This window comes from Bufo bufo, chromosome 2 (genome assembly GCF_905171765.1).
Source record: "Bufo bufo chromosome 2, aBufBuf1.1, whole genome shotgun sequence".
Classification (NCBI taxonomy): domain Eukaryota; kingdom Metazoa; phylum Chordata; class Amphibia; order Anura; family Bufonidae; genus Bufo; species Bufo bufo.
Genome location: NC_053390.1, coordinates 131,874,165 through 131,897,776, shown reverse-complemented (window position 1 = coordinate 131,897,776; position 23,612 = coordinate 131,874,165). Strand labels below are relative to the sequence as shown.

The 23,612-nt window shown below is 46.7% G+C and overlaps 1 protein-coding gene across 1 annotated transcript in view; it reads left to right on the top strand.

Moving 5' to 3' along the window:
* Nucleotides 1-23,318, top strand: part of CCNH (cyclin H) — a 46,144-nt gene extending 22,826 nt beyond the window's left edge. The window contains exons 5-9 of the mRNA XM_040420194.1: nt 6,360-6,523; nt 6,628-6,698; nt 7,443-7,554; nt 10,040-10,100; nt 23,176-23,318. Of these exons, the coding sequence (XP_040276128.1) occupies nt 6,360-6,523; nt 6,628-6,698; nt 7,443-7,554; nt 10,040-10,100; nt 23,176-23,211 (444 nt within the window). The 3' untranslated portion in view covers nt 23,212-23,318. The remainder of the gene's footprint in view (nt 1-6,359; nt 6,524-6,627; nt 6,699-7,442; nt 7,555-10,039; nt 10,101-23,175) is intronic.
* The last annotated feature ends 294 nt before the right edge of the window (nt 23,319-23,612 follow it).

Below are 23,612 nucleotides of genomic sequence, written 5' to 3'. Positions count from 1 at the left end.
TTGTTGGTTACTAGGAAGCTGCTTTGCTCCTTTCAGTTAGTGGCGTCACTGCACTATTGATAGATTTGGTTTCTGATAAACCTGCACAGCTCCTGTCATCAGGCAGTCTCATTATACCCATTCACAGTGTCTCCATATGCTGTATCTGTCAAGTCGGCATTAAACCAGGCGGGGGCATTTCTTCATATGGCAGAGCGTTGACGTCTTTGTTGGCTGCTCTACCTGACGACCCTGATTGCTTTTCCCTTCCTCATTAGGTGGAATTCTTCTGCTATCTCCCTGTGCTGTATCTGTCAGACCTACTAAGTCTTTACAGGTACCAGACAACCGCATTACCCCCTTCATGGAGGAGTAATGGTGCTATCGCTTGTTGTCAGAGATGTGTCAACACAGCTCTAACATATACTGGGCAACTGTGTCTTCTCCGTCCATGGTGGCTTAGTTCTCTTATTCATACAGTGTCTTTTGACCATATGATGTTTCGGTTTTCATCAGATGGCGGAGTCTCAGTGCGGCCTCTAGATGCCGCAGTCTGTGTTCTGAGTCTCTGATGAGCACTAGACAGTTGTAGGACTCGTCATTAGATCTATTGGACGTGTCTGTACACATTTCCCTTTATGTGGGGTAATAAGACTTATACAAGCTGCTGTCTGTGTCATGGTATAGCACTTGTTTCATGCTCCAGGTAGTCTATTATAATGATAGTCTTGATTCTCTTGCCACCAGAATATCCTGAGTCAAAATAATGGTCTGCAGCACAGTAGTAGCTCCAATCTTATGGGAATACAGCCTTAACAGGCCTTTGTACTGCAGAAACACATTGGGCCATGTTCACATAGTACAGTGACTCTAAACTTAACCCCTTAAGGACTCGGCCCTATTTCACCTTAAGGACTTGGCCATTTTTTGCAAATCTGACCAGTGTCACTTTAAGTGCTCATAACTTTAAAACGCTTTGACTTACCCAGGCCGTTCTGAGATTGTTTTTTCGTCACATATTGTACTTCATGACACTGCTAAAATTGGGTCAAAAAAGTTAATTTTTTTGCATAAAAAAATACAATTTTTACCGAAAATTTTGAAAAATTAGCAAATTTCAAAGTTTCAGTTTCTCTACCTCTGTAATACATAGTAATACCCCCAAAAATTGTGATGACTTTACATTCCCCATATGTCTACTTCATGTTTGCAGCATTTTGGGAATGATATTTTATTTTTTGGGGATGTTACAAGGCTTAGAAGTTTAGAAGCAAATTTTGAAATTTTCAGAAATCTTCAAAATCCCACTTTTTATGGACCAGTTCAGGTTTGAAGTCATATTGTGAGGCTTAGATAATAGAAACCTCCCAAAAATGACCCCATTCTAGAAACTACACCCCTCAAGGTATTCAAAACTGTTTTTTCAAACTTTATTAACCCTTTAGGTCTTCCACAAGAGTTAATGGCAGATGGAGAGACAGTTTTGAAATTTCAATTTTTTGGAAAATTTTCCAATATAATAAATTTTTTCCAGGAGTAAAACAAGGGTTAACTGCCAAACAAAACTCAAAATGGGTTGCCCCGATTCTGTAGTTTGCAGAAACACCCCATATGTGGTCGTAAACTACTGTTTGGCCGAACGGGAGCACATAGAAGAAGGGGAACACCATATGGGTTTTGGAAGGCAGATTTTGCAGGACTGGTTTTGTTTATACCATGTCCCATTTGAAGCCCCCTGTTGCACCCCTAGAATAGAAATTTCAAAAAAGTGACTCCATCTAAGAAAGTACACCCCTCAAGGTATTCAAAACTGGGTTTACAAACTTTGTTAACCCTTTAGGTGCTCCACAAGAGTTATTGGCAGATGGAGAAACAATTTAGAAATTTCTATTTTTTGGAAAATTTTCCAATATAATCAATTTATTCCAGGAGTAAAACAAGGGTTAACTGCCAAACAAAACTTAAAATGGGTTGCCCTGATTCTGTAGTTTGCAAAAACACCCCATATGTGGTCGTAAACTACTATTTGGCTAAACGGCAGGACATAGAAGAAGGGGAACGTCATATGGTTTTTGGTAGGCAGATTTTGCTGGACTGGTTTATTTACACCATGTACCCTTTCAAGCCCCCTGATGCACCCCTAGAGTAGAAACTCCATAAAAGTGACCCCATCTAGGAAACTACGGGATCAGGTGGTTGTTGTTTTGGGACTATTTTAGGGGTAAATATGATTTTTGGTTGCTCTCATTACTCTTTTTTGAGGCAATGTAACAAAAAAAAAAATTAAAAAAATTGTTTCTACATTCGCTATTTAGTTTTGTGGAACACCTAAAGGGTTAACATAGTTTGTAAAGTAACTTTTGAATACCTTGAGGGGTGTAGTTTCTTAGATGGGGTCACTTTTTTGGAGTTTCTAGTCTAGGCTACATCAGGGGGGGCTTCTAATGGGACATGGTGTCAAAAAAAAAACTGTCCATCAAAATCTGCCTTCCAGAAACCGTATGGAGTTCCCTTCGTTCTATGCCCTGCCGTGCGGCTATATAGCCATTTACGACCACATATGGGGTGTTTCTGCAAACTACAGAATCAGGGCCATAAATATTGAGTTTTGTTTGGCTGTTAACCCTTGCTTTATTACCGGCAAAAAGGATTCAAATGGAAATTTTGCCCAAAAATGGGTGTTTTGGCACCGTTTTTATTTTATATTTTTAACACCGTTCATCCGAGGCGTTTGGTCAAAAGTTATTTTTATAGCGACGACTTTTACGCACGCGACGATGCCCAATATGTATGGCTCTCAGACTTTGGAGACACTAAGCAGGAATCCTAAAAACTGCGGCCCTCCAGATGTTGTAAAACTACAATTCCCACCATGCCCTGCTGATGGCTGTAGGTTGTCTGGGCATGCTGGGAGTTATAGTTTTACAACATCTGGAGGGCCGCAGTTTGAGGATGCCTGCTCTAAAACTAATATTTTTTTGGGGGAAAAAAATTGTTTCCGTGTCTCCAAAGTCTTTGAGCCATAGTTTTTTATGTTCTCTAGTGGACTGTTGGGGATTATAAAAATTTAGTACTCCATGGAAGTGTGATACTCCCTGAAGCAATTGATAATGCAGAGGCCCGGATGATCGGGGCACGTGTCACACTGAGTAGTGGTGTCCTTCCGTATCCCCCTCTTGTGACACACTCTGCATCTTTTTTGGGTTCGTCCCTTCTTTCCAGTATGGGGGACCACACCTGGAAAGTGTTGGCCAGGGACGATCCGGGCGCCTCCAATTCCCGAGGTACTCCGGCCTGCTCTTTCCCGGTCCGAAAAGATCAGGTCTTTGAGGACTGCCTCATAGAATTGGAGGAATGTCCCTGTGCTGCCAGCGCTTCGGGATAGTACAAAAGAGTTGTACATGGCAACCTGTACCAAGTAGACCGCAACTTTTTTGTACCATGCCCGGGTTTTGCGCATGGCATTATATGGCTTGAGGACTTGATCAGAGAGATCAACTCCTCCCATATACCGATTGTAGTCGACGATACAATCGGGCTTGAGGACCGTTGCCGCGGTACCTCGCACAGGGACTGGGGTGGTGCTGTTACCGTGGATTGTGGACAGCATAAGGACATCCCTCTTGTCCTTATATCTGACCAGCAACAGGTTTCCACTGGTAAGTGCACGGGTCTCACCCCTGGGGATAGGTACCTGGAGGGGGTGGGCAGGGAGGCCGCGTTGATTTTTCCCCACGGTCCCACAAGCGAACGTGGATCTGGCGGCAAGGGACCTGAACAAGGGAATGCTGGTATAAAAGTTGTCCACGTGACACTGGGTTTTTGGACTAGACCCATATGCAGCACGAGGCCCCAAAATGTCCTCATCTCGGCTGCACTGACCGGCGTCCAGCCACCGGGTCTAGCCAAAAATGAGCCTGGGTTTTGAGCGACGAACTGTTGGGCATACAGATTCGTCTGCTCCACCATCAGATTCACCAGTGGGTTACTGAAAAAAAAACTAAAATAGTCAATTTCAGTAAACCCCACTGTGGGAATCTGGATTCCAGGATTGCCAGCAAAATCCGGAATCTCAGGCTCAAAGTCCACTGGGGGACACCAGCTAAGTTCATCGGCAGGGGGCTCCGGTGGACTTATTTGGTGGGCCGGGAAACCAGTACGAACCCCAGGGCGGCTCGTACTAGGGTGGGCCACAGGATCCCTAGCATGTGGGGCCCCTGGCTCCGCCTGGCGGCGTCTCCGCCGCCTTGGTGGCTCATCGTCATCCGATGATGATGAGGAGGATGCGGATGACAAAAGGAACGTGGGGTCATCCTCATCCTCACTGGGGTTCTCGGAGTCGGAGGCAATCTGGGCGTATGCCTCCTCGGCCGAGAACATCCGGCGGGCCATGGGTGTGTGTATGTGTGCGTGTGTGGCAAACTTTATTATATGTGCGTGTGTGTGGGGGCAACGGGTGTTCGCGTACTAAATAAGGAAAAAAAAGGGGCAAGTGTTAGAAAAAAAAAAAAAGTTCAAAGTTGCTGATCAGCGGTACAACGCTGATCAGCGGTGGGGCGGGCGATGCGCTAACAGTGGCCGGACAAAAAAAGTGCCGGACAGTCAGCGCACGCAGAAAAAAAAAAAAAAAAAAGTGGTGGTAAGGGGGCTGGTGGTGAAAGGGTGGGGGGGGCTGGTGGTGGTGGGGGGCTGGTGGGGGGGGCAAGTGGCAGGGGGGGGCTGGGGTCTGATGGATCAGAAAGAAAGAAAAGAAAGTTTAGTAAAAGTTTTTTTTTTCCTAACTTTTCCCTTCTTTCCCTTCCTAACGGTGCCTCTCCCTCACTGACCCTAACCTACCTGGGTGGCGATGGATTACGATTAGGGGGACTCAGGAGCTGGACGCTGGACGGTGCTGCACGGTCAGGGTGCTGGACAGGAAGAGGAGGGGAGAGAGGAGCGCAGGAAGTTTGAATCTCGCGCCTCTCTCCCCTGCACCAATCAGCACCCTGGACAGCGGCGTTCAGCACCAGGGCCAGCACCGCCTCTCCAAATCCTTGGACTGCTATAGGTGGTGTATAATTACGCCACCGATCGCAGTCTTTTTCCGGTTCATCGGGTCACAGGACACCCGAATGGACCGGAAACGCAGAAAACCGCAGGTCTGAATTGACCTGCGGTTTTCTGCGATCGTCGATACGGGGGGGTCAAATGACCCCCCCCTGCATTGTTACGGGATGCCGGCTGAATGATTTCAGCCGAAATCCCGTTCCGATTAACCCCCGTGGCGCCGGAATAGCAAATTAAAGCCATGACGTACCGGTACGTCATGGGTCCTTAAGGATTCGGGAACCATGCCGTACCGGTACGTCCTAAGTCCTTAAGGGGTTAATCCTACTATTCATCATAGCTGTCCTGTCACACAAATTTCATTTAATAGGGAATGATGGGACTAGCAAATTTCAAAATCACTTCATTTAAAAAATATGCTTGCCTCCACCTGAAAAAAGCTGTAAACTCATGGCCACTAGTTGTCTCACTTTCACTTGATTTTCTGTCCACTGCCTGTTTTTAGACAGGATCCATCCCTAGTAACAGACACAGAAGACAGCAGAGAGAAAGTAGGGGCAGGTCAGAGCTTAGGTCCTGAGGCTAATAAAAGAACTGCTTCTTAAGTCACGGGAGTGTCCTGCCTTTCTGTAAGTGTGATGTATCCCTCCTTATCTGTTCTGTGAGCTCTGGACCTGAAAACAAACATAGTGGGAAGTAAGGGAAAGGACAGTGCTGGCAGATTTCACAGAAGGGATACACACCCTGCTTCTGAGTGAAATGCATCTAGCTATGTAGCTGAAAAAAGGAATAATATGGCTGAAAGAGACATTAGGAAAGTCCAAAAAAGACCTGCTCTTTCACAGTAATGATTATACAAAGAAATACCACCATTATGCAAAAAATTTTTGAAAACTCACGTATGCTTTACGTTTTACCTAAAGGATTTTCCGAGATTATTATTTTTTTTGTTACTGATGACCTATACTATAAGTCTTGATAGGTCTTCAGTATCTGACTGGTGGGGGTCCGACACTGAGCAGCTTACCAAGCACAGCACCGTACATTGTATAGCAGCTGTGCTTAGTATCGCCCTCAGCCCTAATCACTTGAATGGGGCTGAGTTGCTCCTAGGTCACGTGATGCATGAACGTGTCGTCACTCGGCCTAGGAAAAGCAGGTTGCGTCTCTACTGTGAGTGACGCTGCCTTCTCAAACCGCTAATCAGCAGGGGTCCCGGGTGTCAGATCCCCACTGATCAGATACTGATGACCTATCCAGAGGATAGGTCATCAGTAAAAATTCTCGGAAAATCCCAGTAAAACAGTTACCCTCACTTTTATTTTACTTTTCAGACTCGATATCCACTGCTGGATAATCCTGAAATGTTAAGGAAAAATGCTGATGACTTCTTGCACCGGGTTGCTCTGACTGATGCCTGCTTACTGTTCACACCATCAATAATCGCTCTAACAGCCATTTTATCCAGCGTGTCCAGAGCAGGACTTAATATGGAAAGGTACAAGGAAAATTCTAAACGTAAATTCTTTAGTTCTTTATCAGGAGTGTACATTGTTCTCCTCAGCAGTCACAATCCATACATTTGATTCCTCTGTATTCCAGTTATCTATTGGAATGTCTGTCACTTAAGGACAATCGAGAAACCATGACACATTTACTGGATGGCATGAGACGTACGTTATATACTTTTCCTACACTTATGTTTCCCGCTGCATTTATGCTAATATTTGGATCCTAATGCCAATTTGAGGGCATCACCATTGCTCTTGTTGCACCCAAGCTCCTCTTCAGTCTGCGGTCAGCCCCTCGCTCACTGCTTGGCACTTTCAATCAAAGGGAGGGACTGACCACAGAAAGGAGTGGAGCTTGGGTGCAACAAGAGCAATGGTGATGTCCTCATTGCACCAAAGGCCTAATTTGCATGTCAACAAGGTGTCATAAATCGGGCTTCAGATTACCAAACGAAAAAGTGTTTTAACCTGGAGAACCACAGCTGTGTGTTTGCAAACTGTTTGATAGGGAGGTTACAGATTCCCTTTAAATACATTGAACTATGTATTTGGATTATTTTAATAGATTGGCTACAGCTAATATACATAATATAAAGAGTGGCAGGCCTCATGCACACAGAGTTCCTACAGTTCTGTATTATGGACCCATGTGCCACCATATGGTGCCTCTGTGAAGCCTAGCTCCCTAATGCTGTGTACAATTGAACATACCATTTTTATTTTCTGTATAAATCCATAATGAAGAAAAACCTGTGTGCCCCTGCCTAAAATCAGAGGTAAATTATGGACCCCCAGAGCAGTCTACTGATCCGTAATGTAGTGTAAATGCTGTACCCTCTGTGCTCCCAACAAAATAGTGACTTCTGATTAGACTAACTTACTAAGACTCTCAAATACTGGTTTTAGGACTTAAGATCCTGGTGTCCAAATATGAATTTGCCAGGCCTGAAGAAGTTGCTTTGATGGAAAAAAAAATGGAAAAGTGCTACAGCTCTGAAGCTTCCTCTGCTGGCAATGTGTAAGTAGAAAACGAATATGTATTTAACATGGCCGTCCTGGCGATTGTGCTTGATTAGCCATAACATTAACACCACTTGTCTAAGGGTCCATTCACACGTCTGTGAATGTCTCCGCACCCGTTCCGCAATTCTGCGCAACTGGTGTGGACCCATTCATTCTCTATGGGGCAGGAATGGATGCGGACAGCACACATGTTCTATTGTTGTTCGCAATTGCTGGCAAGAATAGGCAGTTCTATGGGGGTGCCGGACGGGTGTATTGCGGATCCGCAATACACCACGGACGTGTGAATGGACCTTAACACAGAGTAGATGCCCCTCATGCCGCGAAAATATTTGACATGGAGTCCACAAGACCTTGGAAGGTTTTTAGTGGGTATCTGGCTCCAAAACCTTAAAGGGGTTGTCTCACTTCAGCACAAGGCATTTATCAAGTAGAGAAAGTTAATACAAGGCACTTACTAATGTATTGTTATTATCCATATTGCTTCCTTTGCTGGCTGGATTCATTTATCACATTATACACTGCTCGTTTCCATGGTTACGACCACCCTGCAATCTATCAGCGGTGGCCGTGCTTGCACACTATAGGAAAAAGTGCTGGCCTCTATGGTGGCTGGGACTGTGGGAACTCACATAGGCTGGTGCTTTTTTCTATAGTGTGCAAGGGTGGCCACCGCTAATGAATTGCAGGGTGGTCGTAACCATGGAAACGAGCAGTGTATAATGTGATGGAAAAATGAATCCAGCCAGCAAAGGAAGCAATATGGACAATCACAATACATTAGTAAATGCCTTGTATTAACTTTCTCTACATGATAATTGCCATTTGCAGAAGTTACACAACTTTAAGTCCTGTAAGGTGAGGCCTCCAGGGTCTTTCAGATCCTTACACTTGGCCATTTTATGTGCTTCTAAAACATCATCTTGTAATAACTGCCTCGTCACTTGCTCCCTAATATATCCCACACCTTGACAGGTGCCAGTTGTTTTATTTTTTGGCTGATTGGGGTATATATACTCTTTAGTTTCCCTGTAAGTTGGGACAATACTAGGGCTCATTTACATCTGCATTGATCTTTCTGATCCATGAGAAAAACAGAAAAAAATCATCCGTTTTATGCCACATGTTTGAATTTTTGAACTTTGTCTCATCTGCTCAGTTTCTGTCCACTCTGTCATATTTCCACTATTTTTGGCACAAGAAAGACTTTATTTCCTCCAAAAATAACAGATGCATGACAGAATGGAGCTGTACGTTTATTTTTATTGTTTTCTCACGTGAAAGTCGGTGGATGATTAATACAGACGGAACAGAATAGAGCCGTCATACTGTTATCCCAATTCTACAATCTATTATACTAACAGATAATATCTTCCTTTCACAGCAGCAGTAAACTGACAGTTGGTTACTTATGTGTTATCTACTGACTGCTACAGATGGATATTTTCTATTAAAATTTCAGTTGTACAATTTTTTTTTTTTTACCACTGAGTTAAAATACTTTGATGGACATGTCCCTTTAACTTCTTAGTGACCACTAATGCCTTGTCACAGCGGTCACTTAGGGGTCTTAGGCGGGGCAGCTCAGACTTAGCGCTGCATGAGTCTCTGCCTTAATGGCTCCAATTGGCATAAACGTCGATCCTGGGTATTTAACCCCTTAGAAGCTGTGGTCAATAGTGCAGCTAAGTGGTTACAGAGGGAGCAGAGGCAATCCAGTAATGAGATTGTCGGGTGCCAATGTATGTGCATGGCAGCCTGGGGCCTAATGAAGGCTCCAGGCCTGCCTGCAGTGTTTCCAATCAGGCTTTGCCTCTCTGGCACACCCTGATGGCGACTGTCAGTATAGCACTGACAGTATAATGCATTGTACAGCATAAGCTGTACAAATGCATGATAGAAGTGATCAGAAGATCGCGTGTTACAGCCCCCTTGTTATGGGTCTTAAGATGCAGCAATGAAAAAACTTATTTTTTTTAAAGGGTTTTCATTTTGCAAAAGTGTTAATGTTAAAAAAAAACAAAAAAAAACTGTATTTGGTATCGCTGTAATCTTTCTGCGATACCATGTTATTTATGTTGAAAAATTAATACCACAAAATGAACGTAAAAACTCTGTGGTGGTATTGCTGTTTTTCCATCCCACCCAGAAAAAGCGAGTAAGCTATGTGCAACCCAAAATGGTGCCATTAAAAACTGCAACAACCCCTCATATGGCTACATTAAAGGAAAAATAAAAGTTCTAGCTTTGACGACGGGAAAAATAAAATCATTAAGGCCCAAAAGAGTCTAGTCATCAAGGGGTTAAAACATCATTCAATTGACTTGTACTGTATACAGTACCGTATCTTATTTTTGGAGCCCTCAGTTTTGACATGAAGAACAGAATGTTGGAGGCACACTGTATATAGTTATGAATTACCCCAAATACACTGTACCCAAAATGTTAATCCATGTACTTTTATATGTCCTTTATTCTAGGAGAAAAAGAAAAGGTTATGAAGATGATGGATATATTTCAAAAAAGTCCAAAACGGAAGAGGTGTGTACTGTGTTCACCGGCTCTGGGAGAAGTGTGCATTAGGTTTTACAAATGCTGTTTGTATGTGGATGGTTAAAGCAGTAGCACCTTTATCTTACCATCTAGGTATATTTTGATCAGTGCTTGAGGATCTCCACAACCTATTATAGGGTTAAAGAGACCTTTCATGGAATTTCTTTTGTTGAAGTACCTTTATGTGCAGGGTACCCTTCCGCTGATGCTGCTATCCTTGTTCTTTTTTTCAAATGCGCCTGCTCCCCCCGCAGTTTTTCGCGCCTCCTTCTCGCTGGCTGTGATGCGCTCCGCTGCCATTGGACTGCAGCACAGCAAGGGAGAAGGGCCTCTTGAAGTATGCCTATACCTATTCTAGGGTTCTCCAGAACTGAACTATTGGTGACATATCCTTTTGGTAGATGATCAATATTAGATCAGCAGGGGTGCGACTTCCAGCAACCCCACCGAACAGCCATTTTGCCGTAGGTCTGGAACTTCATGGCTCCGCCCACTGTAGTGTTCAGAGCTGGTTATTGCAGCGCTGCTCCACTTAACCCTTTCGCTACCAGTGCCGTATGTGTGGAGCGATATGCAAACATGGCGCCCGTTCACATGTTTCAAACAGCAGAGACCTGCCACGAATTACTGCGACCGGCAATAATGCCGATCGAGGTAATTAAAGGCCTTAGATGCAGCCAGTGGGGATGTCGGTAACTGCTTTGAATGCTCTGAGTCTCGCTGACGAGACCCAGAGTATTCAGGCCTCTTGCACATGAACGTTGTGTGCCTGTGGCCATATTGCGGCCCACATACGGCGGGTCCGCAATACACTGGCACTGGCCCGTGTGCACTCCTCATCACGGATGCAGTCACTTCACTTGAATGGGTCCGCAGAGATGCGGAGCAGAAGCACGGATCTGAACCCCATGGAAGCACTACAGAGTTCTTCCGTGGTGTTTCTGTCCATGCCTCTGCACCGCAAAAAAACTTGTTCTATATATTTATTTATTTTTGCGGTGTGGACGGATCACAGACCTATTCAAGTTGAATGGGTCTCGATCCGTCCCGGCTGCCGTACAGAAGTTGCCGTACAGAAGTTGCCCGTGCATTGGGGACCGCAAATGGATGCACAACGTTTGTGTGCAAGAGGCCTCATGCTGCAATTCTTATTTTGGCCACCAGGTGGCAGGTCAATTACAAAAATTAGCAATAGACCGTAATAAACACCTTTTTAACCACTACAGGACCGCCGTACGCAGGATTGCGTCTTTGCGGCGGCCCTGTTATTCTGGGCGCGTCCTCTCGCGAGACGCGAGATTTCCTGTGAACGCGCGCACACAGGAACCGGAGGTAAACTAGCTGATCTACAGCCTGCCAGCCTCAATCGTTCGCTGGCAGGCTGTAGATGCGATTTTTTTTTAACCCCTAAAAGGTATATTAGACGCTGTTTTGATAACAGCGTCTAATATACCTGCTACCTGGTCCTCTGGTGGTCCCTTTTGCATGGATCGACCACCAGAGGACACAGGCAGCTCTGTAATAAGTAGCACCAAACACCACTACACTACACCCCCCCCCTGTCACTTATTAACCCCTGATCACCCCCCCTGTCATTGATCACCTCCCTGTAAGGCTCCATTCAGACGTCTGTATGTGTTTTGCGGATCCGATCCGCGGATCCGCAAAACACATACGGACGTCTGAATGGAGCCTTACAGGGGGGTGATCAATGACATATAACCCATATAGACTCCCTGATCACCCCCCTGTAAGGCTGGCTCCATTCAGAGGTCCGTACGTGTTTTGCGGATCCACGGATCGGATCCGCAAAACACATACAGACGTTTGAATGGAGCCTTACAGGGGGGTGATCACCCCATATAGACTCCCTGATCACCCCCCTGTCATTGATCACCCCCCTGTAAGGCTCCATTCAGACGTCCGTATGTGTTTTGCAGATCCGACCATGGATCCGTGGATCCGCAAAACACATACGGACCTCTGAATGGAGCCTTACAGGGGGGTGATCAATGACAGGGTGGTGATCACCCTATATAGACTCCCTGATCACCCCCCTGTCATTGATCACCCCCCTGTAAGGCTCCATTCAGACATTTTTCTGGCACAAGTTAGCGGAAATTGATATTTATTTATTTATTTATTTATTTTTTTCTTACAAAGTCTCATATTCCACTAACTTGCGACAAAAAATAAAATCTCACATGAACTCACCATACCCCTCACGAAATCCAAATGCGGAATTTTTTTTTGACATTTATATTCCAGACTTCTTCTCACGCTTTAGGGCCCCTAAAATGCCAGGGAAGTATAAATACCCCACATGTGACCCCATTTTGGAAAGAAGACACCTCAAGGTATTTTGTGAGGGGCATGGCGAGTTCATGTAAAATTTTATTTTTTGTCACAAGTTAGCGGAAAGGGAGACTTTGTGAGAAAAAACAAAAAAATAATCAATTTCCGCTAACTTGTGCCAAAAAAAAAAAAACTTCTATGAACTCGCCATGCCCCTCACGGAATACCTTGGGGTGTCTTCTTTCCAAAATGGGGTCACATGTGGGGTATTTATACTGCCCTGGCATTTTAGGGGCCCTAAAGCGTGAGAAGAAGTCTGGAATCCAAATGCCCTCCTAAAAGATACTCATTGGAATTTGGGCCCCTTTGCGCACCTAGGCTGCAAAGAAGTGTCACACATGTGGTATCGCCGTACTCAGGAGAAGTTAGGCAATGTGTTTTGGGGTGTCTTTTTACATATACCCATGCTGGGTGAGAGAAATATCTCTCTCTAATGACAACTTTGTATAAAAAAATTGAAAAAGTTGACTTTTAGAGAGAGATTTCTCTCACCCAGCATGGGTATATGTAAAAATACACCCCAAAACACATTGCCCTACTTCTCCTGAGTACGGTGATACCAGATGTGTGACACTTTTTGCAGCCTAGTTGGGCAAAGGAGCCCAAATTCCAATGAGTACTTTTAGGATTTTACAGGGCATTTTTTACACATTTGAATTCCAGACTTCTTCTCATGCATTAAGGCCCCTAAAATGCCAGGGCAGTATAACTACTCCACAAGTGACCCCATTTTGGAAAGAAGACACCCCAAGGTATTTCGTGATGGGCATAGTGAGTTCATGGAAGTTTTTATTTTTTGTCACAAGTTAGTGGAATATGAGACTTTGTAAGTAAAAAATAAGTTAAAAAAAATCATAATTTTCAGCAAACTTGTGACAAAAAATAAAAAGTTCTATGAACTCACTGCCCATCAGTGAATACCTTAGGGTGTCTACTTTCCGAAATGGGGTCATTTGTGGGGTGTTTGTAATGTCTGGCCATTGTAGAACCTCAGGAAACATGACAGGTGCTCAGAAAGTCAGAGTTGCTTCAAAATGCGGAAATTCACATTTTTGTACCATAGTTTGTAAACGCTATAACTTTTACCCAAACCATTTTTTTTTTTTCAAAGACATGTAGAACAATAAATTTAGAGAAAAATTTATATAGAAATGTAGTTTTATTTAAAAAAATTTTACAACTGAAATTGAAAAATGTAATTTTTTTGCAAAAATTTCATTAAATTTCGATTAATAACCAAAAAAGTAAAAATGTCAGCAGCAATGAAATACCACCAAATGAAAGCTCTATTAGTGAGAAGAAAAGGAGGTAAAATTAATTTGGGTGGTAAGTTGTATGACCGTGCAATAAACTGTGAAAGTAGTGTAGTGCAGAATTGTAAAAAATGGTCTGGTCATTAAGGGTGTTTAAGCTAGGGGAGCTGAGGTGGTTAAAAATACATGATTGTTCAAAATCAAAAATTAAAAACAGATTTTATAGGCTCATATGAGCTTCAAAATCAGTACAAATCTTTTTTAAACTGTTAAATATATAAAAAATTGTTTACATCACCCCCTTTCCGTATAATAAAAAAATAAATACCTAAATAAAATAAAAAATTCCAATACGGCGAATGGCGTAACGGGGGAAAAAAAAAAGGGTCGAAATGGCCAATTTGCAATTTTTTTTCATTGCTTCGCTTACCCAAAAAATTTAATGTGATCAAAAAGTCACACCCACTGCAAAATGGTATCAATAAAAATGACAGATTGTCCCTCAAAAAATGAGCCCCGACACAGCTCTACTATAGTAGATGTAACTATAAGTTTACATTTATTTTTACACTATTTGGAAAAATGGGGTATCATTGTAAAAACACTGACCCAGAGAATAGAGGACATGGGTCAATTTTGCCGCAAACGAAATGCTGTGGGAACAAAACTCGTAAAACGGTGGAGGAATTGTGCTTTTTTTTTTCCAATTCCACCCCATTTGGAATTTTTTTTTTTTTACCACTTCCCACTACATTGTATGCTATAATTAATGGTGACATTAGAAAGTACAACTTGTCCCATAAAAAATAAGCCCTCATAAAGCTATGTGAACATAAATATAAAAAAGTTATGTCTCAAGGAAAATAGGGAAGAAAAATTAAAACGCAAAAAAACCTTCGGTAGTGAAAGGGTTAAGGCCACAAGTTGCAGAATACATATTTCCACACAGAAAAAAGGAGATTTTTGTGAAACTCACCTGTAAAATCTTTTTCTCGTAATTTCCATTGGGGGACACAGACCATGGGTATAGCTTAGAGATATTACTAGGAGGGACACTATGCAAAAAAAGCTCCTCCTCGGGCTATACCCCCAGGCACCTCCAGGAGAACTTCAGTCGTTGCAAAAGCAGTAGGAGAAGGAGAACGGAAATAAAACACTATGGAAACCATCACACAGCACAGCATAAGGCGTAAACCAAAAAAGGGGCGGGAGCTGTGTCCCCCAATGGAAATTACGAGAAAAAGATTTTACAGGTGAGTTTCACAAAAATCTCCTTTTCTCGTTCATTCCATTGGGGGACACAGACCATGGGACGTCCCAAAGCAGTCCATGGGGTGGGAAAAAAGAACAAATCCAACACCGCCAGGAATAAACGTCCAGCAGTCAAACCGGAACCACAGCCTGCAATACCCTGCGCCCAAGAACAGCATCAGCCAAGGCCAGAGAGTGTAACTGATTAAAACTTTGTGAAAGTATGTAAGGACGACCAAGTGGCCGCCTTACACAACTGGGAAACGGATGTGCGATTGCGTCTAGCCCAGGAAGCTCCCACTGCCCTTGTGGAGTGAGCGGTAATCCGCGACGGCGGAACATGGCCACGAGCGCGATATGCCGCAGCAATAGCGGAACGGATCCACCGCGCCACGGTGACCTTGGAAGCCGCCAGGCCCTTACGGGACCCTTCAGGAATCACAAAGAGAGAGTCTGAATGCCGGAAGGAAGCGGTAGCCCCCAGGTACACCTTCAGAGCCCTGACGACGTCCAGGGAGTGGAGAGCGCATTCCTTGGGGTTCGCCGGAGAAGGACAAAAAGAGGGCAGGACAAGATCCTCGTTAAGGTGGAAGGGAGAAACCACCTTGGGCAAAAAAGAAGGCACCGGTCTGAGCACCACCTTATCCTGGTGAAAGACCAGAAAAGGTTCCCGGCAGGAAAGTGCGGCCAGCTCCGAAACTCTCCTGATGGAGGTTATGGCCACCAGAAAAACTACCTTCCAGGTGAGTAAAACCAGAGAGACCTCCCTCAGAGGTTCAAAAGGCGCCGCCTGAAGGGCGCGCAGAACCAAGTTGAGATCCCAGGTGGGCAAGGGAGGCACATACGGGGGAACAGAATGCGCCACCCCATGCAGGAAGGTTTTTACAGGTCCCAAAAAGGCAATGGACCTCTGAAAAAAGATAGCCAAAGCAGAAACCTGACCTTCAAAGAACTGAGCGACAGACCCGGACTGGAGAAAGGACAGCACCACTGGGACAGAGAAACGTAGGGGCGGGTAGCCCAATTTCTCACAAAAAACCAGGAAGGCCTTCCAGGTGCGATAATAGATTCGTGAAGAAGCCGGCTTCCGAGCCCTGATCATGGTTCTCACCACCGCATCAGAGAAGCCTCTCTTCCTCAGGATGGCGGTCTCAACAGCCACGCCGTTAAACGCAGCTGCCGTGAATTCTGGTGGAAGAGCGGCCCCTGAGACAGGAGATCCTCTCTGCCGGGCAGAGGCCACGGAACGTCCGCCAACATACGAGCGACGCTGGAGAACCAGGCGCGGCGAGGCCAATCCGGAGCGACGAGAATGGTTGGTATCCCTTCCGCCTCGATCTTGCGCAGCACCTTTGGCAACAGAGGAATCGGAGGGAAGACTTAAAGGAGGCTGAACCGCTGCCATGGAGATACCCGCGCGTCCACCCCGCCCGCCCGTGGGTCTCGAGCGCGGGCTAGATACACCGGCACCTTGTGGTTGAGCCGGGAAGCCATCAAATCTACGTCCGGACGGCCCCATCGGTGGCAGATGTCCTCGAACACCTCCGGATGGAGAGACCACTCTCCCGGATCCACCTTGGTGCGACTCAGAAAATCCGCCGTCCAATTGTCGACTCCCGGGATGTACACTGCCGACAATACTGGAACATGATCCTCCGCCCATAAGAGGATCCTCGCTACTTCCCGCATTACTGCCTGACTGCGAGTCCCGCCCTGATGGTTGACATAAGCCACAGCCGTGGCATTGTCCGACTGAACCCGCACCGGGCGAGTCGCAAGGAGAGGAGTCCAATGGGAGAGGGAGTGGAAAATCGCCCTTAATTCCAAAACGTTTATCGGGAGACTGGATTCCTCCGTCGACCAGACACCCTGAACTGTGAGGTTCCGGAGAACACCTCCCCAACCGATGAGGCTGGCGTCTGTGGTGACTATCGTCCAGGAGAACGGAAGGAAGGACTTTCCTGACGATAGGTTCAGGGAAGACTGCCACCAAGGGAGAGACGCTCGAACTTGCCGGGACAGACGAACAGGAGTGTCTAGACCCCGAGGGTTCTTGTTCCAGAGGGCAAGGATCATCTGTTGTAGCGGACGAGTGTGAAATTGGGCGTACGGAATCGCCTCGAAAGAGGAGACCATAAGGCCCAGCACCCGCATGCACTCCCGAATGGTGGGACGTGGAGAGCGTAGAAGGAGCACCACTGCCAGACGAATCTGGGAAGCCTTGGAATCTGGAAGAAACACCCGAGAAATCGTGGTGTCCAAGATCATCCCCAGGAACGAGAGTCTCTGGGAGGGGTGCAGAGAGGACTTGGGGAGATTGATCAGCCATCCGAACCGTTCCAGGGATTGAACCGTGATTCGGACGCTGTCCTCGGCCTGTGGAAGAGATGGAGCTTTTATCAAGATGTCGTCTAGGTATGGTAACAAAGAGATGCCCCTGGTGCGAAGAAGCGACATGAGAGGCGCCAGAATCTTTGTAAAAACTCGAGGGGCGGTCGCCAACCCAAAAGGTAGGGCGACGAACTGGTAATGACGCCCCCCTATGGCAAAGCGCAGAAAGCGATGGTGGGACTCTGCAATAGGGACGTGCAGGTAGGCGTCTTGAATGTCCACAGACGCGAGAAATTCTCCTGGAAGCAGAGAAGCAATAACGGAGCGAAGGGACTCCATGCGAAACTTCCGCACCCGTAGAAACTTGTTGAGAAGTTTTAGATCCAAGATTGGACGCACTGACCCCTCCTTCTTTGGAACAACGAACAGGTTTGAGTAAAAACCTGTCCCTTGCTCTTCTGGGGGAACGGGGGAAATGACACCACGGTCCAGAAGAGAGGAGACCGCAAAAAAGAGGTCCGAGGCCCTGGCTGGATCCCCCGGAACGCGAGAAGGGAAAAAACGTTCCGGCGGGCTGGACGCGAACTCCAACTTGTAGCCGGACGTCACCACTTCCAGAGCCCAGGTGTCCTGAACGTGAGCCCTCCAGACCTGTTGAAAGGAGAGCAGACGGCCCCCCACCTCGAGGGATGGGGGCACCCCTTCATGCGGAGGGTTGCTTGGGAGCAGGAGGACGGGCTGATTGCACCCGAGGCCGCCAAGAGGGCTTGGGCTTGAAGAAAGGCTTCTTGCGGGAGTCCTGGGATCCCCCTGCTGATGAGGACGACGGCGTCCTGGCAGTGGAGAAGCGACGAAAGGACTGGCCCCGGAAACCTGAAGGCCGAGACCGAAAGGGACGCTTGGTCCTGGGCTGGGGTAGATGAGTGCTCTTGCCCCCAGTTGCGGCAGAAATGAATTCATCTAGTTGAGCCCCAAAGAGCCTGGACCCTTCAAAGGGAAGGTTAGCGAGGGAACGCTTGGATGAGGCATCAGCATCCCACACCTTCAGCCAGACCTCCCTGCGCTGAATGACAGAGAGGGCCGAAATACGGGCAAAGAGGGAGCCGATGTCCATTGAAGCCTCAGAGATATTTAGAAGCTTGAGACATCTGGATGATAAAATCCAGAGTATCTGCAGAGGCGTCCTGCTCTGACAGATCCTGGTGGTGGCGCTGCAACCACGTCGTAAGGGCTCTGGCGACCCAAGCCGACGCAAAGGCTGGTCGCAGGGAAGCGCCCGCCAGTGAGAAGATGGACTTGGAAAGTGAATCCAAACGTCTGTCCACCGCATCCTGCAGAGAGGAACCGTCTAGGACGGGAAGGGCCGTGTTCTTGGCTAACCTGGCCACCGGAGGATCTACCTTAGGGGAAGAAGTTCACTTTTCCACTGTGTCAGCTGGAAAAGGATAAAGCGTATCCATACGCTTGGTGGCTGAAAATTTTTGATTAGGTCGATCCCAAGCTTTTGATAGGACCGCAGTGAATTCCTCATGAATAGGGAACACGGCGGACTCCTGTTTCTTGGGTGGAAAAAGGGAGAACTCCCGACTAGTGGAGGGAGGAGAATCCCCTTGTATATTAAGTCTCACGGACAGCTGCCACCAACTCGGTTACCATGGTGGAAAGCTTAGGCAGGGGTTCCCGCTCCGTGACTTCGTCCGATCCGGACAATTCCCCATCGGATTTGCGCTCCCTGCGAGGTGGAGAGTCAACCGGGCATGCCTCAAGGCGAGGGGGAGAAGCGGAGTCATCCGAGGAGGAATGCTGCCGCTCACGCTGCCTTTTAGAAGTCAAGACTCCCTCTGTGAGAGTCACTGAGAGGGGATGGAGTGGTGGATGCCACTGGAGTAGTAGCCGCCATGCGCTCCATGAAGGACATGGCTGCCTTGGCAACTAAGGCCAGATCAGCTGCCGCATTAGACATGGCGGAGGCCCAGGCGGGTACCGCTGGTTCCGCAGGGGCAGAGGGAGGACCGGGCTGAGCAAGAGAAGGAGGCTGATCCTGTCCAGGAGCAGGGCATGAGTCACAGGAGCCAGTGACAGAAAAAGGCCTAAGGCATATCTTACATGACTCCAGTGGAGCCTGAGAGGAAGCCTTGGAAGGCTTAGGGGCCCCAGGTTTAGGCATGATGGTATTCCAAAAAAGATTTCCTACCAGGTTGCTGCAATTCCTACCACCCAGGCAACAGCAGAAGTCTCCGGTCACCGAGAACTGAGGAGCTGCACGGCCGCAATCCAGCAAAGTCTCCGGCGTAAGGAGAGACAGAGCGGGACGCCGAAGCTCCGCCCCCTAGAACCTCGTCATAGCGGCGCGAAATAAGCGCGCGCGCGATTTAAAATACACCCTTTCACCTGGTACGGCGCAGCGGGGGTTAATATATGAAGGAGCGGTCCGGCGGGGAGCTGCAGAGAGCGCAGCGGCCGCAGTCTAAGTGAATAGAATACACCATATGCAGAGGCGTCCTGCCTCTGCCGAAATCAAGTTGCCGTTGCGCTGTAGGCAGGTAGGAAAGGCATATCCGTAGGCAGGAATCACCAGCCCTACCCAGAAGGCCCCCTCCCATAGTAAAAAAAATGCCCTCATCAGGTCTTTTTCTAGCTCACCCAGGCGGCCTCAGAGCGCCAGACAGACGACATGAAGAGAGGGGGGAGGGGAGAGAGAGGAGGGAGATTGAAGCAGGCAATACTTATCTGCTCAGCATGCTCCCTCGATGTCCAGACCAGCAGGGATTCACCTCTTCAGACATCTAACTCCAAAGGAGGGTAGGCAGCAGGTGTCCCAGCAGCTGGTGGGATGCCAGAGCTTAAATGTCGAGCCTGGATCCACTTTTCTTCTGTGGGGGAATGGGAGGTAGCCAGGAACCTTCAGAAGACCGTGGCAGACACTCCACAGGGGCCAGGAAAGCGCAATGCTGACCTGCGTCCCCATCTGAAAACAGAAAATAACAAACAGGAGAAGAATAAGCGTCAACCTCCTTGAACGGACACTAAGCAAAGACTGAAGTTCTCCTGGAGGTGCCTGGGGGTATAGCCCGAGGAGGAGGAGCTTCTTTTTTTGCATAGTGTCCCTCCTAGTAATATCTCTAAGCTATACCCATGGTCTGTGTCCCCCAATGGAATGAACGAGAAAATGCAGCGTAATTACAGTTCCAGCAAAGTGTATGACCTTACACAAATCTCATGCACGCTTTGCAGATTATTTTTTTTTTCTGTGCGGATTTCAAAATCTGCAGCATGTCAATTATGTTTGCGGATTTAGCTGTGGATTTCACCCTTTTCAATGGAATCTGCACCAAAAACGCTGTTAGACATTGCGGTTTTTGGTGCGGATATGGTGCAGATCTTTATATGCGTTCCGCCGCGCTCGTGTGCAGTTGGCCTAAAGTAGTATTTCGGTTGTTTCAAGTTATCCCCTATCCTGTGGATAGGGGATAACTATTAGGGCTCTTTCACACGGGCTTCATGTTTTTGGCCCGGATAAGATGTGGGTGCGTCGTGGGAAAATGTGCGGTTTTTTTTTTTTTTTTTTTTTTTTTTTTTTTTTTCTTCCCCATGTGAGTGCAAAAGCATGTTTGGTGTAGATTGTATTTTTTTCCCTTATAACATGGTTATAAGGGAAAATAGTAGCATTCTTAATACAGAATGCATAGTACAATAGGGCTATGTACTATGCGCTATTGTACTATGCATTCTGTATTAAGAATGCTACTATTTTCCCTTACAACCATGTTTTAAGGGAAAATAATAATGATCGGGTCCCCATCATCGTCTCTTAGCAACCGTGCGTGAAAATCGCACCGCATCCGCACTTGTTTGCGGAGGCTTGCGATTTTCACACTGTCCCATTCACTTCTATGGGGCCTGCGTTGCGTGAAAAAACGCACAATATAGAACATGCTGCGATTTTCACGCAACGCACAAGTGATGCATGAAAATCACCGCTCGTGCACAGCCCCATAGAAATGAATGGGTCCGGATTCAGTGCGGGTGCAATGCATTCACCTCACGCATTGCACCCGCGTGTAAATCTCACCTGTGTGAAAGGGGCCTTAGATTGGGGGTCCTACAGCGCTCGCCTATCTCTGGAATTCCCATACAAATGAATGGACTGCCCACTCCCCTCCCCAATCTAATAGTTATCCCCTATAACGTGAAGCACCCGGAATACCTCTTTAAAGTGAAAGCTTTGTAAATTCAGTGTATTTCCTGTACTGGAGCTACTGCAACACCTGTTCAGCAAGGGTGCCAGTCTCAACCCTGCTTATCGTGTATTGATTACCTATCAGTCCTGGGCAACACCTTTAAGGGTCCATTCTAGGGCTGAAACGATTCATCGATTTAATCGATGTAATCGAGGCAAAAAAATCCTCGATGCAGTTTTTCTGCATCGAGGATTCGTTTAAATCACATGACCACGGAGCGTGAGTGAAATTAAGCTTCTCACTCACTGCTCCGTGGCCTCCCGTCGGCACTGCGCTGCAGGACCTTGCGTTCACACATCATCAGCGCGCTGGATGACGCTGTGTGTGACGTCAGGTCCCCAGTGCATGCTGGGATGAAGACGCGTCTCCTGCGGACTCCGTGTGTCGGCGCACTCTGCACTGAAAGGTAAGTATAAAGTTTGGGGGAGGGCTGGTAAATTGGTGGCACCTGTGATTTGGCATGGGGAAATGGGGGCACCTGTGATTTGGCATGGGGAAATGTGGGCAGCTGTGGTTTTGCATGTATAAAGTTATTGGCGGGGGGCACTGTGATTTTGCATGTATAACGTTATTGGCGTTAGAGGGGTTAATGGGAGCACCTATGATTTGCCATGTATAAAAGTATTGGGGGGGGGGTAGAGGGGTTAATGGGGGCACCTGTGATTAGGCACTCGGAAGGTTGATCTGGGGGAGTGGGGGACATGGTGAATGGCATGGAGGCACTGGGAAAGGGGGACATCATGGCAATCTGGATGGAGGGGCTGATGGCAGTCAGTGCCATCATGGGGGCACTGGGGAACATGGCATGGAGGGGCTGCTGTACTGATGGCACTGGGAAAGGGGGACATTTTTATAAAGCAATACATTATTTTAAGAAGGTTTTTCTTATTAGATTACTCGATGAATCGAGAAATATAATCGATAGAATACTCGATTACTAAAATATTCGTTTACTGCAGCCCTAGTCCATTCACACGTCCGTATAAATGGGTCCGCAATTTTGCGGAATGGGTGTGGACCCATTTATTTCAATGGGCCGCAAAAGATGCAGACAGCACACAGTGTACTATCTGCATCTGTAGTTCTGTTCCACGGCCCTGCAAAAAAGATAGAGCATGTCCTATTCTTGTCCGTATCCACAGACAAGAATAGGCATATCTATCACAGGGCCGGCCATGTGCGGTCTACAAAATGCGGAATGCACATGGCCAGTTTCTGTGTTTTGCAGATCGCAAAACACTTGCGGACGCATGAATGGACTCTAAGGCTGAGTTCACACTTCAGTTATTGTGAGCCAAAATCCATAGTGCAGCCTACTCAGATAAGGTATAATGGAAAGAGCTGCACCTGTTTTTAACCCGCACCTAGCTTTGGCTCACAATAACGGATGGAAATAACTGAAGTGTGAACTCAGCCTTATATTTGCACTACCGTTCGAATTTGGACAAGAATATGAAATGTATAGAAAGTGTGCCAAATCTTCCCTGACAGATGATTGGGGGAGGCAAAGGAGTGAGAATAGGCACTTTCCATGCCCAATACTTTTATCATCAAGGGAGTTAAGGGTGTCAGGAGGAATGAATGCCGTCATCTACTGCCAGTTTATAGTATGATTATTGCTTTTTCTTCTAGGAGTGGAGTGATGACGATCTTGTGGACTCTCTCTAGTGGCTCCGCAGACCATCATGTTACTTTGTGTACATAATTTTATACTTTCTTGTGGACAAATATTTAATGTGTTTCTATTTTCGAGTGCACTAAAATAAACCTGCATAAACTCCACTTTGTATGTGATGGCCTTCATTTTCTTTTGTACTTGTCTGAAGCGCTGACTCCTATCTAGAATTTCATCACTGTTCACAAAACTGGGGGGAGGAATGAGAAGGGAAAAAAAAACAGCAGTTTAAGGGCTGTATTACACCGACAGAGGCTTGGCCAGATCGCTAACAAACATTTGTCTGCCTGTGTAAGGCTACATGCACACGACTGTTCTGTTTTTTGCGGTCGGCAAACCGCGAATCCTCAAAAAATGGAAGCCGCCCGCGTGCCTTCCGCAATTAACGGAACGG